Source organism: Physella acuta, unplaced genomic scaffold (genome assembly GCF_028476545.2).
Source record: "Physella acuta isolate Inbredline_101_S28 unplaced genomic scaffold, ASM2847654v3 ptg000078l, whole genome shotgun sequence".
Lineage (NCBI taxonomy): Eukaryota > Metazoa > Mollusca > Gastropoda > Physidae > Physella > Physella acuta.
Genome location: NW_026731598.1, coordinates 651,561 through 669,937, shown reverse-complemented (window position 1 = coordinate 669,937; position 18,377 = coordinate 651,561). Strand labels below are relative to the sequence as shown.

At 36.6% G+C, this 18,377-nt stretch overlaps 1 protein-coding gene across 5 annotated transcripts in view; it reads right to left on the bottom strand.

Moving 5' to 3' along the window:
• Window positions 1–18,377, bottom strand: part of LOC131954198 (scavenger receptor cysteine-rich type 1 protein M160) — a 51,376-nt gene that overhangs the window by 24,011 nt on the left and 8,988 nt on the right. For 3 of the 5 annotated variants that reach the window (XM_059317767.1, XM_059317751.1, XM_059317759.1), the window contains exons 3-22: window positions 15,137–15,300; window positions 14,384–14,558; window positions 12,122–12,288; window positions 11,746–11,908; window positions 11,119–11,237; window positions 10,645–10,885; window positions 10,092–10,272; window positions 9,561–9,718; window positions 9,195–9,381; window positions 8,587–8,714; window positions 7,369–7,698; window positions 6,562–6,882; window positions 5,677–5,845; window positions 5,375–5,532; window positions 4,890–5,204; window positions 3,933–4,256; window positions 2,431–2,763; window positions 1,561–1,739; window positions 952–1,090; window positions 128–427 (exon numbers count right to left, since the gene is read on the bottom strand). In XM_059317767.1, the coding sequence (XP_059173750.1) occupies window positions 128–427; window positions 952–1,090; window positions 1,561–1,739; window positions 2,431–2,763; window positions 3,933–4,256; window positions 4,890–5,204; window positions 5,375–5,532; window positions 5,677–5,845; window positions 6,562–6,882; window positions 7,369–7,698; window positions 8,587–8,714; window positions 9,195–9,381; window positions 9,561–9,718; window positions 10,092–10,272; window positions 10,645–10,885; window positions 11,119–11,237; window positions 11,746–11,908; window positions 12,122–12,288; window positions 14,384–14,558; window positions 15,137–15,300 (4,251 nt within the window). The other 2 variants (XM_059317776.1, XM_059317783.1) reach the window with 2 other exon arrangements.

Genomic DNA, 18,377 nt, shown 5'->3' with positions numbered 1-18,377 from the left:
TAATAAACATTCAAATATTAAATAGCAAGGAAAATGTACTTCTAAATAAACATTCAAATATTGAAAGCTAACCCTATTTATCCCACATTCATTTACTGGCAATAAATGAGATAATAAAAATACCAACCATTATTTCTCAGACAGTAAACACTGGGTATCATCTGACAAGGTTTTGTCTTCCCTAATGAAAATTTGGAGCACCTGTCAATTCTCGCCTCAGACCCCTGACATTCTATTTGAGCTGCCCAGGTAAAATCAGCTGACCCAGCACTCACAAAGGCCATCCCATTATTATATCCAGCCTCTCTACAAACTACTTGAGCAATGTTTTTTGTCAAGTTGTTATGACACATAAATTTATTTAAACTATAATAATTTATATTAATTCGCCCGTAGTGTGATTTTTCCAAAGATAAAGCATAGTTTTCTGGGGAAAAAATATGAAAGAATTTTTATTATCTTAATAATTCTAATAAAATGGATATTCATAAATCCAATTCAACAAATGAAAACTTTGATTACAACTATTTTGTATAACAACATAAAACAACAAACCATGAAATGAATATAAATAAAAACTCAAATTATCTATCTTCTAGCCCACACTGTTGGGGTTGTTTTAAAAGTGTAAATAACATGAAGCAATTATGATATAAATCTGTGCTTAGTAAAGAAAAAGGTAGATTTAGATTCTCTATATATCTAGCTATTGCATGTATGTGCACAAAGTCTTGATTATTTCTCTATACATCTAGCTATTGCATGTATGTGCACAAAGTCTTGACTATTTCTCTATACATCTAGCTATTGCATGTATGTGCACAAAGTCTTGAGTATTTCTCAATATATCTAGCTATTGCATGTATGTGCACAAAGTCTTGAGTATTTCTCAATATATCTAGCTACTGCATGTATGTGCACAAAGTCTTGACAACAAAAACATTTTTTTACCAGACTGAGGAGTGAGAGAGCAAGCAGCTGAAGCATACAGCTGGGAGGGGCAGGAAGATTTCTCCAGTGTTTCAGCAAAGCTACAGTTTATCAAAGATTTTTCTGATCCTCCACAGTGCATGTGGCTTATTCCTATTTCCTGCCAAGTAAAAACAAGTACCATAACTTTATAGCAATCTCAAAATGAGGTCAATTAATACAACAATATTGGGTTGTACAAGTGCCCCATTCAGCTAGCATTAAACTTATTACTACTTAATTTAAGTAGGTAAGAATGAATAAACTGACATAGAGTGGGAGAGCAGGGGGTGTTAATGTTTAGAATAACAGAAGGACACAGCTTTAAAAAATTCAGTAAAACCTAAAACAGAAAAGATTATTATCTAAAATGGGTTGCTGGACATTTGCCCCAAAGGCTATTTTCTCAACCAGAAAACTGTAGCAAGGATGATTTTGTTATGTGTGATTCTGCACAGGTTTGACCTAACTTTTGATTATTGTAATATTATCAATTAACTGACTGACATTACATACAGAACAAAAAACAAAAAAGTGAGATTAATAAGACTTTAGAGAAACAGTGATGCCACTTAACCAGCCATTACTTACTGAGTGTGGGACACTGATCCCAGAGCAGCAAATGGAAACGCCGCCTATGTAACCCATGGCAGAACAAAACACTGAAGCCTCTGTGTCAGTAAAGTTGTCTGAACATATGAGACGATACGCTCCATTGGAGATCAGAGATACGGCACCGTAATGGTTTTCAGGGAAGGGGTAGAATCTTTCTGATGACACAAAGTAGGGGATTAATTAATTAAATGGTGGTATGTAGCAAACTAGAGGTAATGGTTCTCAGGGAAGGGGTAGAATCTTTCTGATGAAACAAAGTAGGGGATTAATTAATTAAATGGTGGTTTGTAGCAAACTAGAGGTAATGGTTCTCAGGGAAGGGGTAGAATCTTTCTGATGAAACAAAGTAGGGGATTAACTCATTAAATGGTGGTATGTAGCAAACTAGAGGTAATGGTTTTCAGGGAAGGGGTAGAATCTTTCTGATGAAACAAAGTAGGGGATTAACTAATTAAATGGTGGTATGTAGCAAACTAGAGGATTAACTTAAACTATTTAAATGGTGATTTGAAGCAATACAATTATTTAACATTAATAATGCATTTTTTTTGGAACACCTTGGTTGTGTAGTGTAGCGCTTTACTACAAACTGAAGTCTCTTGACTGATCTCAAGTCTGGAGGATGTCATTGAGTGCGCTAAGTTTTGATGGGTAGCTGAATCACATTAGGAAAAGGTGGCTGGGCATACTGCTGACCACAGCATCTGTCTATATGCCGAGGTCAAGAAATATATGAACTCCACTTCTTCTGTCACATGGATCATTAGGTCTGGAAGAGCTACTTTAATTTGATTTTTTTTAAAATTAAGACTTAAAAAAAAATGAATGCTTGTTTTCCCAACTTACCTTTTGTGTAACAAATAACCTCCAAATCATCAGCATGCGTGCAGTTTGATGTTTCGGACCATCCAGCGTTGAGACAGCCCAAAAAATGAGAATCATCATGGTTGCAAGCCACGTCCTTTAAATAAATGGGCCCCGTTCCATTGCCATAACGTTTGGGTGAGCTGGGCAGAACAACGCCATCAATGAAGCCCAGCTCCCTACACAAGACGCGGGCCTGCAGCCACCCCCCATGTTGGTTACACACCGTCCCCCAGACATTGTCCACCTTCATCTCCACCCTACCAGCAAACAAGGTCTGGCGCGTGTTGTCCATCAGCCTGTAGCCAAAGGAGTCTGTAAGTGGGAAAGTTATATATCACTTGATATAAACATGCATGTGTCTAGATTTTTTTTGTATGAAGTTATATCATGTGATATAAACATGCATGTGTCTAGATTTTGTTTGTATGAAGTTATATCACTTGAAATGATGAGAATTAACAATAAACAGGAGGCTCCAGTGACAATAGACGGAAGACAGGTAAATGATGTGCAAGAGTTTGTCTACCTTGGCAGCAAGATCGGCAAAACGGGAGGCACAGAGGAGGACATACGAGCTAGAGTTAATAAAGCCCGCTGCGCTTTCACAGTCCTGCGACCAATATGGAAAAGTTCGGCCATCTCCATTACCACAAAAATTAGGATATTTAACTCTAATGTCAAGGCAGTTCTGCTGTATGGATAGTCTCCATGGCAAGCACAGCAAAGATACAGACCTTCATGAATAGATGCCTTAGACAGATACTGAAACTGAGATGGCAGGACAAAGTGCCGAACTTGGAACTATGGAGGAAAGCTAGGCAGGAGCCTATTGGTGTGCCAATAAGAAGGAGGAAGTGGCGCTGGGTGAGTCTTCTTGAAGAACTGAAGCCAACAGGGATGTCTTGGTAGATGTCAAAATTAATAGCCGAGGATAGGAAGAAATGGAAGGAAATGGTGGAGGCCCTATGCTCCATAAGGAGCAAAGAGGACTAAGTCAAGTAAGTTATATCACTTGATACAAACATGCATGTGTCTAGATTTTGTTTGTATGAAGTTATATCACTTGATATAAACATGCATGTGTCTAGATTTTGTTTGTATGAAGTTATATCACTTGATACAAACATGCATGTGTCTAGAATTGTTTAGGATATTTCCTAGTTATATATCTCTAAATAACATAAATAAAAAACAAAACTATAAGATGACATGAAACTGAAAAAAATTCCTTAACAATTTTGCTAAAACAAAGCAGGAAGAAATTCCTTACCACTAGTGATAAATGAAAACAGAAAGAAATTCTTTACCACTAGTGATAAAGGAAATAAGATAGAAATTCCACTAGTGATAAAGGAAATCAGATAGAAATTCCACTAGTGATAAAGGAAAACAGAAAGAAATTCCTTGCCACTAGTGATAAAGGAAAACAGAAAGAAATTCCTTATCACTATTGATGAACAAAACAGAAAGAAGTCCCTTACCACTGTTGCTCAAACAAAGAACTCCAGCTGAATAGGACTTAGACAAACATTCCCTGGAGACATTCATCTGTAGAGAACATTGCTCCACCCCACCATCTAGTGTAGAACATTTAGGGGGTCCAAACCACACCAGTTCTCTGCCACTAGTCTCTGTGATCTGTGTAGAGCTCAGGGACTTCCCTGACATGTAACCGTTTGCCTTACATATTTTAATAGCATCTGCATCACGGAAGTTCACTGGACAAATGACACCTGAGTACGTGTCCAGTATGTCTGACCTCAGTCGACCTGGTGCTTGACTGTTATAAGACCAGCGATTTAAATCTGTAATCAAACAATCAACTGGTAACTAATTGGATTAAATGGCCTGCAGTATAAATTTGTTCTTGAATAGTTCAAACAGCAGTGTAAAATTAAAAATCTTTGGCAAGCAATTTTGAAAAATCTAGTGGAAAAAGTATAAAAACTATTCTTAAAAAATTCAACATTTTTTAATAACAAGATTTTAAGGAAATACAAGTAAAAAAAAACCTAATTTACTTAAACTATTTCTGACCCAATATTTTTCTATTAAAGCAAATAAATTAGTTTAAATTTTAAGCTTTTAAGTACATTTAAATTTTTTTTTTAGAGTTTTGACAATGGATTAATTAGGCATTGCAACATTCCTGTTGTGTAAAGGGGGGGGGGGCATTGGTAATAGACATTACATTAATTTTCTGATGATTTTTACCTCATCCTACCTCCCTTACCTCACACATCATCTTAAAAAATAAGCCCCCTCCCAACCTTTTATAAATTAAGATAAAAACTGAATAAAAACTCAACATTAACCTCATGAATGTCTCTAAAAGAAGGTTAATTGCTACTTAAAAACCCACTTTATTACAGTATGATAAATTTATGAACATTTCCACAATTATTCATGCACTGAGGCTTACAATATGAATATTTTACCATTGAGAGGGTTCTGATAACAGAGCAGACGGACGTGCCCATGGCTGCAGTAGCCCACACTTGTCTGGCACTGGGCTAGACTTTTTGCTGATTCCGTGCAGTAAAAAGTTTTCATCATGTAGAAGCGACTCAGATCATCAGTGGCCGCTGGCTTGAGTATGGCAGCATATCTGTAGCCAAGCTCTGAACAGGCTAATTCTGCCATCTTAAATGTGAAGGACATATCGTAGCAGACGTCATATTGTCTGCTGTATTTTGTTATCACTAGTTTACCAGATATACTTTCTCTTGTGAAGGTTGCATTGGTCAAAATTACTGAAACAAGAAATTATTTTTTTAACAAACAATAAGATCATAGTTTGAAATTAATGCTTTCATCCAAGTACTTAATATTTAGTTTGGGCCTATTTTTTTAAAGAATGAAACACAGATAAATAATTTAAAATGTTCTAAAATGCATGAACAAAATATCCAAGCTGGCATACCATTAGTTGAGCAGATTACACCAGCTTCTTTGACACTGCCCTGGCAAGCCACATTACTTTTACTTCTCCAGCCATCATTTTTACAGTGGAATAAACTCAATTCACTGCCTGAACATTGCAGCCCCGACATGAAGAATTCCAGGTTACTTCTGTCGTATCTGATAGATATGGAACAGGAAATATTAAAACAAATAATAGACTGTTGCTTTTGGTTTATTTTGGTATATAAAATTTTAAAGTACCAGGATAAACAAACAGACAACACCAATCCAGTATACAAATGTAGGTCTAAAGAGACTTACAATTTAGCTATCCCAGTCACAAAGTTTGGGTTGATCATCTTACAGGCTACCTCAGCATCATGGTCAGTCCACTTATCTCCACAGATGGCACCTGTCTCACTACCAATGGTCAGCTGAAGTCTCCCAGAATGCACCTGGGTGTGATCTTCAACCAAATTTAGGCTTGGAGCTGTGGTCAAATAGAAAATCAGTTAACCATTGTCTCACAGATAACTGATATTTATATAAGTGTATATAGTCTGGGGTGGCACTGTGATGAAAAACTTATATAGACAAAAGAAATCCATAAAACTAAATGTACTAGAAATGGTGCTGGTCAATATTATGAGCTAGAGCTAGCACTAGTGAAATGGATAGGATGGTATTACTGGCAAAATATCTTTGATATGACCTACTTGCATTTGAAAGTATATCAAAATGTTTATACAACAGTTCAAACTAAAAAATTAGGTAGTATTAAACTAATTTCTTAAAACAAGTATTTAAAAACATTACACTTAAATTTAAACAAAATAATTATTTAATATATGACATAACACTTTTTAAAAAAATTTTTACTGACCCCCACCTCTTTTTCACAGTATAACAGAAATAAGACCCCCCCCCCCATAAAACCATTACGCCTAACCACCCTAGTTGCAATTTTTGTTGTATGAAACAGCCATTTTTTTCTATTTGCTGATCATTTGATTACAATTTTCAAAAAGACTTCTAACATACGTCATGTAACTGCCAGTATTCAGCTGCAAAAAGTGTTATTACACTTTCTGAACCCCCTCGCCACAAAAGTTTTATTCAAACCACTCCCCCCTCCCAGCAGTGTTATGTTATTTGTAGATGTTCCTAAATAACTAAGGCACTTCTATTGAAAGAAACTATTTTTACCTCCAGAAGTAAAGCACAACACAGCAGCAGCTTTAGCAGCAGAGCAGAGGAAGCGGCTACTTTTACAATCTTGTAACACCGTGTCATTGCTGGAACAGTTGGGGAATGAATGGAAGTAAGGTCCAGTAATGTCATAGCCAGCGTCAAACTTAATGCCCCTCTGGAAGTTCTGCCCTGTTAACTTCCCTATCTCACTGCAATACACCCTGGCATCGTCATCTGTGAACATCTCCTCACACACGTAGCCCCAGGTGTTGTTTTGGTAAACTTTGACAACACCCGATACATTGGATGATTGATTCGTTTCTAGAGAATAACTATCTGGAACAACAGAGAAGATTCAGTCTTCAAGCAAATCTTATCACAGTCAAATTTAAGAAATACTTTCAATGCATGTAAAACATAATTTATTCTGAATTTAAGATCTTTATAATATGTAACAAACTTCAAAGTCATTACTGTCCCCATTAAAACAAGTGTTGTGTATGTTAGGTCTATATAATATCTGTTCTCACTTTTAAGTTCAGTGCTGATCTCATCAAAACAGCTGATATACATGTTAGGTCTATATAATATCTGTACTCACTTTTAAGTTCAGTGCTGATCTCATCAAAACAGCTGATATACATGTTAGGTCTATATAATATCTGTACTCACTTTTAAGGTCAGTGCTCATCTCATCAAAACAACTGATGGATATACATGTGAGGTCTATATAATATCTGTACTCACTTTTAAGGTCAGTGCTGATCTCATCAAAACAACTGATGGATATGCATGTTAGGTCTATATAATATCTGTACTCACTTTTAAGGTCAGTGCTGATCTCATCAAAACAGCTGATGGACGTGTAGCTGCTGTATAAGTTGCAGCCGGCGGTGGTGATGTTGTCGTAAGGACAATCACTGATGGAGCTCTCCTGTCCACGACAGCTGACATTGAATCTCCTGTTGGAGGAGTAGTACGAGCCAAAAACTCCTGCGGGCAGCACGGTGCCAAGCTTAAAGCCCAGCTGACGACAAGCAATGGTTGCACTGACATTGGTAAATCCTGACCTACAAACTGTTTCCCAGGCGTCCAGTTGTTGGTTAAAGACTTGTAAAATTCCAGTATTTTTCCAGCCTGGATCAAGTTTTACTGGAAAGAAAAGATCAAGTTTTACTGGAGAGAAAAGATCAAGTTTTACTGGAGAGAAAAGATCAAGTTTTACTGGAGAGAAAAGATCAAGTTTTACTGGAGAGAAAAGATCAAGTTTTACTGGAGAGAAAAGATCAAGTTTTACTGGAGAGAAAAGATCAAGTTTTACTGGAGAGAAAAGATCAAGTTTTACTGGAGAGAAAAGATCAAGTTGAGAAATGTGATGTAGACATGGAAAGTAGACTTTTCACTTATATGGAAATAGCCAAGAGGAGCAACTTTCTGTCATATGTAATCATATAATTTACAACACAGGAAGTTGAAGTTATACTATAATAAAGTTCCCTGATGGTCCATGAGGTAAGTGAAGTAGAGTTCATTTCTTTCTGTGACCTCGGCATATGAAGGGATACTGTGGTCAGCATTATGCGGAGCCACCTTTACTTTCCCTAATGTGAGTTAGTAACCCATCAGAGCTGGGTGAACTCAGGGACATTCTCCGTACTTGAACCCGGATTCGAAATCTAGACTTTTCGGTTAGCAGCCGTAGGCTCTACCAGTCGACTAATTCATTCCTTCCATTCTTCAATGCACCATACATTCTTTGTGGAGTTAAATAAAATAACTGTGGAGGACAGCACTGAAGATGGTTTTCTAAGGGTGGATGTAGTCTGCTGCATCTTTCATGCCTCAACATTTTCTACACACCCTCACCTTTTGTGAAATAGCTATTACCATCTTTCATGCCTCAACATTTTCTACACACCCTCACCATTTGTGAAACATCCAACATCATCTCTCATGCCTCAACATTTTCTACACACCCTCACCATTTGTGAAACATCCAACATCATCTCTCATGCCTCAACATTTTCTACACACCCTCACCATTTGTAAAACAGCTAACACCAGCCTGTCCTTTGTGACACTGTGATGCATCAATTTCCCATTTGTCCTTGACACATTTGTAAAAAGTCTCATCAGATGAATCACAAGACACAGAGCCAATCACAGTCCTGAAATTACATGAGATAGTATAAAAACACAAAAGTTATATTTATGAATTTACTGGATAAAACAAACAAATAAACAAAGGTTTAAACTTTAAAAATATTGTATTGATAATCTTTTGTGTTTTGAACAAACAAAAATGATTGGGTACATGAAAAAGTAACTCGTATGTATGTAGTTAAAGACACTCACATTGGCAGGCTTAACTCTAATACACCTACAGGTCAGAATGTATAACAAAGATAATATTGCTGATTTTAACATCACTCACCTGGTATTGATGTCTATGACATCAAATACACACCTAGTGTAGCTGACACTGATATCACACACATGGTTTTGATGACACAGTTATCCCAGACGTCATCTATGACAATGACATTTACATACTCACCTGGTATTGCTAACATTGTCATAACACACCTGATTTTGATGACACTGACATCACAGACATGACATTGATGACAGTGACATCACATTCTCACCTGCTATTAATGCTCTGGCTAGTCTGCGGTGTCCAGGTTCTCCCCCCAGTAAATTTTAAAACTTTACAGGCAGCGTCAGCCTCTAGGTTAGTCCAGTTGTCAGCACACACACCTGATGTTCTCTCGTCATGAACAACACTCAACAAGCCTGTCTGGTTGTTGAACTGCGTCAGATGCAGGTTAAGATCTAAATAGGGATTAAAAATAAAAAGGTCACATGACTAATTAAACAGCAATGACATGTCTAATTTCTTTAGTTAAGTTATTCTAATACAACAACTTGTTATTTATTTTTATGCTTTAATTCACATGTGGGTTACTAATTAAAAACATTTGACAAAAAAACATCAAAGAACTGTCAGTTACCTTTCCTGAAGCAAACAACACGGACAGGTGTGTCACAGCTATCCCCAGGTGCACCCCAGTCAGGTGTAGAACACTGAGCAATGGCGCTTTCATTGCCCTGACATTGGAACCCCCTCAACCAGATGTGGTGTTTGTCAGCAGACGTCACAGGTCCCAGTCTGTCAAGACAAATCTCACATTTATTAGATGATATAAATAGAACATTGGGTTGAAAACAGATAAATACCTACTGAATCTTAAGTGTAGTGATAAATAACCATTAAACTTGTACTTGTAAGCAATAATACATCAAACACACCTAAATAAAACATCAATAAAACTAATTAATAATTCAGAAACACCTACATAAAACATCAGAAATATCTAAATAATACATCAATAAACCTAATTAATACATAAGAAACATCTACATAAATTATCAGAAATATCTAAATAATACATCAGAAACATCTAATTAATACATAAAAACATCTAAATATTATATCAGACACAATTAAATGACACACCAGATTTACAAAGAACATCACTTACCTTTTGCCACCAACATAGCCCATCATCTTACAAGCCACAGTTGCTTCCCTGTCTGAAACAGCTGAAAACTTGGAGTTTCTCCCACCATCACAGACCCTACCCCAGACACCAAAATGTCGCAGCTCTAGAAACCCTGCATCCGACGAGGCTCCAGCATCACTGGCTATACGGACAGCATCCGCTGAAAGGAGAAACATCAACAATTTATATGGACAGCATCCACTCAAAGTAGAAACATCAACAATTTATACAGACAACATCCTCTGAAAGTAGAAACATCAACAATTTATAAGGACAGCATCCACTGAAAGTAGAAACTTAATAATTGAACATTTGAACACAACATTGTACCATTACAATTTGAGGTCACATGTAAAAATAAATATTTTAAGTTACAATGTAAAAGCAAAGTTTAAAAATCATAAAAACTTGAAGCTTTTGGCATGTATGATATAAAAAATGTATACTTTAATCACACTCAAGAAACTGAAGCCAATGAAGTTCCACTTTAAATCATCACCATGTTACAGTTAAACAGAAAGCTGGTACCTACTCATGTCAACTTGAGCCAGCGACGTGTTGTAACAGATGACTGATGCCAGGTCAATGATGGAGTCGCGGAACTCACACAGTGTTGTCTCTTCCAGTGAACATTGCGACAGCGTGGACTCTGTGCCATCACAGGACACGTTGGTGTAGGAACCCGCTGCTGTAAAGCTGCCGTAGGCAACAGCCCCTAAACTGTTCCACTGGAGGGCTTTGCCATCTGTAAACCCCACCTCCCTACACACTACCTGATGTGTAAATATTACATTAAATGTAGTTTTGTTAAATCAATACATACACATGTGCTGATTATAACAACATATATTTGCTGACTAAAATAAAAAAATTGGTAAAAATTTGTTTGCATTTTAAAAACTCTTAAAGCATATAAGTGTGAAATTTTTAAATTTGTAAAACACTAAAATTTGCATTGATAAGCATGATATTTTCTAAATAAAAAAATTAAATTAATAAAAAAAACCTTTGCATTCGAATCTTTCCATCCCACACCACAAACTTCAAACCAGCCTCTTTCCTTTTCATTGTATAGCTCAACAGTTCCAAGATGAGAGTCAGTTTTGACAAGAGACAACAACCGCACTATAAAAAGATAAAAATTATTATTATCTGTTTGTGTAGATCTAAATCTAGATAGCAATAAAATTATCCTCACAGAACTTGAATAATTAATAGATAATGGTAAAATAAGTTTGTGAATAGGCCTAACATTCATTTAATTATATTTTATATTTATAACAAATGTTATTCAGATCTAGGGGGTATATGAACACAAATAATTAAAATCTAGATTCTAGTTCTAGCTTTATATCTAGAGTTGTAGAGTCTAGTCACTAGTCTTAAGAAGAGACTTAATTAATAATTATTAATAATAAATAATATTTTAATAAAAGATATAATAGGCCTAACTCAATTTATTTTATTATTATAAGACTTAAACTTTAAACACAATATAAGTCAATATTCAATATGGCAATGAAGCATAATAATTAATATTCACTATTGTGTAACTTTTTAAACTTGTGTACAAAGTTTGTAATATAATCTAAATTTTAATATTGTGTCGTTCAAGAAGGGTAAGTTCAAGTACCATTTGTTTTAATACAGGAAATGGCCACATCTTCAACGCGATTGCAATCATGAATGCCCCAAATATTGTGGTTACAATCTAGAAACTCCTGGCCAGCACTACACGAAACTTCATCTAAGAGAGTTTCACTTGCCGTTGACCCTTCACCTTTGTCTTCTGAAATCTTCAAGACACAACAAGAAAACATGCGTTCTATTGAAGTAAGAATTTAGGCAACGTTTGTAATCTAGCTGATTTAAAATTTGTAATAGGCCTACAAGTGAGGCGATGGATCATATTTTAAATTAAATAAAACATTGCAAGTTAATCTCTAAATCAAACTAGAATCTAGAGATCTAAATGAAAAAAAAAAAAAATTAAAAGAAAAACAACTTACCTCTCCTATTTTGAAACCAAGATATCTGCACGCCGATTGTGCCGATTGATCAGTGAATGTGTCGTCACAAACAGAACCCCAGTCTAGCACGGGAGACAACCTGACCTCCAGACGACCAGACATTTGTACTGGTGTTCGAACTTCTTTGCTTAGTCGCATCTGTAAAACTAAATGTGTGTAGACAGTGAGTTGATCTGGACTAACAATGGGTCATCCATAAATGACGTCACACTCGAAGGGAGAGGGGGTGTCCGTAATTTTGTGACGGGGTTTGATGAGGGGGAGGGGGGGGGGGGGTTCAGATGGCGTGAAGCACACTTTTGTTTTATAAAAAGCAATGTTAGAAAACGAATTTTAGCCGTTATTTCGCGTTTTAGAAAACTGTTGTAATAAATTGTAATAGGAATTGATCAAAATACTCAATGTTGACAGAGTTCAGACAAGATTTTGGAAAAATATAGTTTTTTAAGAAAAATTCAACTGCAATTTTGAGGGGGGTTGTGGAGTCATTTTAGGGGGGGGGGGGGGTCTGGCTTTTTTTGAGTGCGACGGAGGGGATGGAGATGTAAAAATCGTTAAAAAGGCGTGACGTCACTTATGGATGACCCCCAAAGCATAAAGTAAAATCTGACATTAAGTAATGCATAAAGTAACATCAGACATGACATGAAGTGTGACTACTACTCAGTGGCGGAACTAGAAAAAAAGGGCCACCCCGCAAAAAATTTTTTTAGGCCCCCCACCCATATATATATATATATATATATATATATATATATATATATATATATATATATATATATATATATATATATATATATATATATATATATATATATATATATATATATATATATATATATATATATATATATATATATATATATATATATATATATATATATATATATATATAAACACAAAATACGAACAGAGCATAGGATGCTCATTGCTGACCTGTTCAGGTTTTGAAAAAAAAATGTTTTTTTTCAATTAAAACAAATTACTACATGTCATGTGTGTAAGTGCTTTAGTGTGTTTTGAGAAAATCAGTTTTCATTTTATCTGTTATGGATTCTCTTAACATCTATCTGGCCAAAAGAATATAAAACATAAAATCTTTGTAGAAGTAATGGTGTCTCGTGTTGTGATTATTTTTGTGTTTTTTTTGTATTTATATTATTAATTTTAAATACATTTCCTTTTTATACAAGGTCATTCTTTAGAAAGTATTTTATGAAAAAATATTTAGTAAGAGAAGTAATTGCTTTTTAATTTGTTTAGTACAATTCTATTAAAAGGAGCTTATGAGCACCCCAATTTGACTATTTTAAAAGGGAAATAAGTCATGGAAGTGGTTTGAACGTTTCCTTATCTTTGTTAAGTTTAATTGTAGAGGAGAGAGGACTTGGCTTTCACAGTGGTTTAAAAAGAAAGGGAAAAAGAATATACAAGAATATATGGTGTCTATAGAATAAAGATAATCAAACCGCAGCTGTGGTAATCGTTTTACAAAACAAACATCAAGTCAAAAATTGCAAGAAAATTAGATTTTTTAACTATAATAAAAACTATTAGGGTCGGCCGTGGGCCCCTAAATGGCGTGGGCCCCCCCGCATTGCGGGGTCTGGCGGCACTGTAGTTCCGCCCCTGCTACTACTACTTGACAGAAAATTTAATGAAATCAAGAAGTCATTTAATCAAGCTTATTAATGTCTTGACTAAAATTAAAATACAATCGTCCCACAGTATAGCAGCTAACAAACTTTGAATGACTTTTAACCTAAGACCTCAAACAAAACGTTCATTTTCTGCTGAAAAAACGATTGAAACAAAAGCTAGCTAAAGTGACAGGCAGCTAGTTAATACTTGCTAAACTATTCAATTACTGGGCCGAGTTTCCTATAAATTCTTCAGGACAATTGGAGGCTAAGAGTATTTACATACATTAGCGTCAGGAAGATTTCAAGATTGTTGTGCTAATCCCAAAAAAAAAATCTAGAATATTCTAGCCAGCCTTTTCTCGAGTAAAGGCCTGAATAGAAACGTTAAGCTTTTCTTTATTGTGAATCCACAGATAATTGTATCTGCACATGCAGCGAGTGGTATGGTGGGTGGGGGAAGGGGGGGGGAGTGTCAGTGTTCTGTTGTCGACGTGATTCAAAAAGGCTGGTTCATAATGTGTTAATACCTTAATTTTACAATTTTACATCCAGGTGCTAGTTGACTTACCATCACTGATGTTATTAAAACACGACTTACCATCACTGATGTTATTAAAACACAGGATCCCGACGCTCTCGTTAGCGTGGCACGTGATGAAGGTGTTGGTGAAGTCCATCTCACACAGGGTCAGGCTCTCCTCGTGCCCAGAGCACCTGAAGTCATGGGGGAAGCGGCTGTGTGCGCTGGTACCTAACCTGCTGCCAGATATTGCCTGGGCGTGGTGGAGATACAGGTGATTAGGGGGGGGGGGTATACAGTGGGGAAGGTGATTAGGGCGGGTATACAGTGGGAAAACTACATCTAGATCTACAGCCAGTTGTAATAGTCCTGAGGCTGCCAGTCAATAGACGATGCAATAGCCATATATGCCACCTATAGGCTTATAAAGTTGACCACACTGACCACACTCCACTACCAGAAACTCCCAGTGCTGTAGTCAACCACTGACCACAGACTTACAACATATATTCCCCACACTGACCACATTGACCCCAGTCTTACAACATATTGCCCCACACTGACCACTTACCACATATTCCCCACACTGACCACTTACCACATATTCCCCACACTGACCACAGTCTTACACCATATTCCCTACACCGATAAACATCTCTGTTTGACCATTGAGAATTGAGTCCGAATTATTAACGTAAACTACAGTAAACTAAGGTCGTAGCACAACTGTCTGACACACACCCCTGCTAGTTGTTAATTAGCGGGGTTAACTCATAATGATTGATATAGTTTCACACAAAATACTTGTATGCATGTAATTCTATTGATTACCTCCCCTCGTGTGTAGTTGAACATCCGGCAGATAACTCTGCTGGTTTCTGTTTCAAAGTTTTCATGACAGGGGAATCCCCACGTCTGTTGGTTGGTAGAAAGTTCAAGCCCGCCATACACATATTTCTCTGTCTTGGTCAAGTTAAATATACGAACAGAAACTCCTGTTGAACAAAGATGAAACTAAGTTCTACTTCAGGATTTAAAAAAAAAACTAAACGTATCGTCTTCAAGTGAAGAAATATTTTAACGAGATTCCGCCCAACACTTGTATAGGTCGACGTTAAGGCAACAGGTTTGGAATTTAATTTAAGGGACTAATAATCTCACAAGATACCTCCCGCAGATGCAGTAGAGTTCATCTGTTTCGCTGACATCGGCATATAAAGGGATCGTGTGGTCAGCACTATGCCCAGCCGCCTTTATTTTCCCTAAGTTAGATACCCACCCGGGTGGACTCAGGGACGTTCTACTGACTTGAACCCGGATTATAACTGGAGACTTTTCGCTCTACCGCTAGACCACGCCGTCCCTAAGCGTAAATGCCACGTAAAAACGTATTCGATAGTAAACGTTTATATTTCAGGTGAAAACTTGTAACGATGTGTCTGCGTGTATAAAGATGAAAACGTGTTATTTGTCGATGTAATTCCGTATGTTGAGAGAAAACTAATACAGACATGGAATAGGAATTAGTTGGGGATCGTGGACTTGTATAACACGAATGGGGGTGTAGGGTGTTTATCAATCGTCTCGTTGTATTTTGTTTATGAAAAGCTGGGGGGGGGGGGGGTGGACAGAACGGCGGTATAGTGCAATGTTATATAACTGTTAGTATAAGCTCGCTGATTGGTTAAAAGTCTTCAGGTCTTTGCTGTGATACTTACACGCTTGGTGTCCGGATTCCCCCCCCCCCCCCACTCCATCCCTTAAGTCTGACCACACGCAATACACAGACGAGACCACTATATCAGAGATACAACCATCTGCAGATCTGACAACCAGGAAACTGCTTCAACTGTACTCATCAACCCGCGTTAAACAACAGTTAACATGTGACAACCATCCTCCCTGGTGACAACCATCCCCAAAGTGACGACTATGCTCACAGTGACAACCACCCCACAGGGATAAATCCCCCCCCCCCATTTAATATCCATCTATATTTGACACCTATACCCACAATGACAACCATCGTCACGTTACAACCAACCCCTTAGTGACAACCATCCCGCGATACAAGAAGCTCATCATACGACAACCAGCACCAAACAACCCTTTCTACAAGTGACAACCAGTCCTCAATGATATAGAGCCTGCTAGAAAACAAAGAAATCTTACCCTATGTTTTCACAATTCAAACGCCTCGGATTTCAATATTTGTGCCAAGTTTGGTTTATTCCCGTGTTTATGCCAAGTTTTGTTTATTCGTGTGTTTGTGCATGCATGTTTGTGAGAATATTTATGGTAAATATTTGTCTTTGTTTACTTTTGGAAGGTCCTACAATTTAAGTAAGTCTATCATAACAAGAGAGGTAAATCCCCGCTTCTCAAATATCTATATCTACATTTCACTTTAAAAACATCCTTAAGTCAGACATATATGGCAAGAGTGAAGCGAACATTGTTTTCTGTATGTGGTTTTGTCAGTCTACCTACACGAGCCCTGGGCGATCTTATTTTAAATGATCACAAAGATCACGTTTTAGATAACAACGAAAGATAAATAGAGTTTTGTGCCGAGTTGTCGAGTTCAGTGGGGCGCGATTGTTATGTTGATGTTATGTTGTCTAATGATGGGTTTGTTGATGTTATGTTGTAGACTAATGATGGGTTTGTTGATGTTATGTTCTAGACTAATGATGGGTTTGTTGATGGTTTGTTGTAGACTAATGATGGGTTTGTTGATGGTTTGTTGTAGACTAATGATGGGTTTGTTGATGTTATGTTGTAGACTAATGATGTGTTTGTTGATGGTATGTTGTAGTAGACTAATGATGGGTTTGTTATGCTATGTTGTAGTCTAATGATGGGTTTGTTGATGGTATGCTGATGTCTAATGATGGGTTTGTTGATGTTATGCTGTTGTCTAATGATGTGTTTGTTGATGTTATGTTGTAAACTAATGATGGGTTTGTTGATGTTATTTTGTAGGTACACTTATGATGAGTTTTTTGATGTTATGTTGTAGACTAATTAGGAGTTTGTTGATGTTATGTTGTAGACTAATGATGGGTTTGTTGATGTTATGTTGTAGTAGACTAATGATGGGTTTGTTATGTTATGTTGTAGTCTAATGATGGGTTTGTTGATGTTATGTTGTAGACTAATGATGGGTTTGTTGATGGTATGTTGTAGACTAATGATGGGTTTGTTGATGTTATGTTGTAGACTAATGATGTGTTAGTTGATGTTATGTTGTAGACTAATGATGGGTTTGTTGATGTTATTTTGTAGACTAATGGTGGGTTTGTTGATGGTTTGTTGTAGACTAATGATGGGTTTGTTGATGTTATGTTGTAGGTACACTAATGATGAGTTTTTTTATGTTATGTTGTAGACTAATTAGGAGTTTGTTGATGTTATGTTGTAGACTAATGATGGGTTTGTTGATGTTATTTTGTAGACTAATGATGGGTTTGTTGATGGTATGTTGTATACTAATGATGGGTTTGTTGATGTTATGTTGTAGACTAATGATGTGTTAGTTGATGTTATGTTGTAGACTAATGATGGGTTTGTTGATGTTATTTTGTAGACTAATGATGGGTTTGTTGATGGTATGTTGTAGACTAATGATGGGTTTGTTGATGTTATGTTGTAGGTACACTAATGATGAGTTTTTTGATGTTATGTTGTAGACTAATTAGGAGTTTGTTGATGTTATGTTGTAGACTATTGATGGGGTTTTCTCACTGCATTGTTTACTGTTTGTTGAATATTTCTGGGCCAAAAATCATAGCGGTAACTAACAGATATTCAAGGTGCCGTAGTCCAAAGGTTACGTAGCATAAATGTTTGCATCGACTTTATTCTGTCATGAAATGTGTATATGCACTTATAACTCTGTCGTGAATAGTGTTAAAATATTTCTATAGTATATTTGGAGATTTTTAAAATAGTTTTATCATAGTATATGAAGAGATGTTAGGATGGTAGCGAATATATCTGTGCTTTGTGTCCAGACCTTTTTCTAGGGGGGTGGGTGGGGCACTTGATATTATTGGGGGGGGGGGGTCTA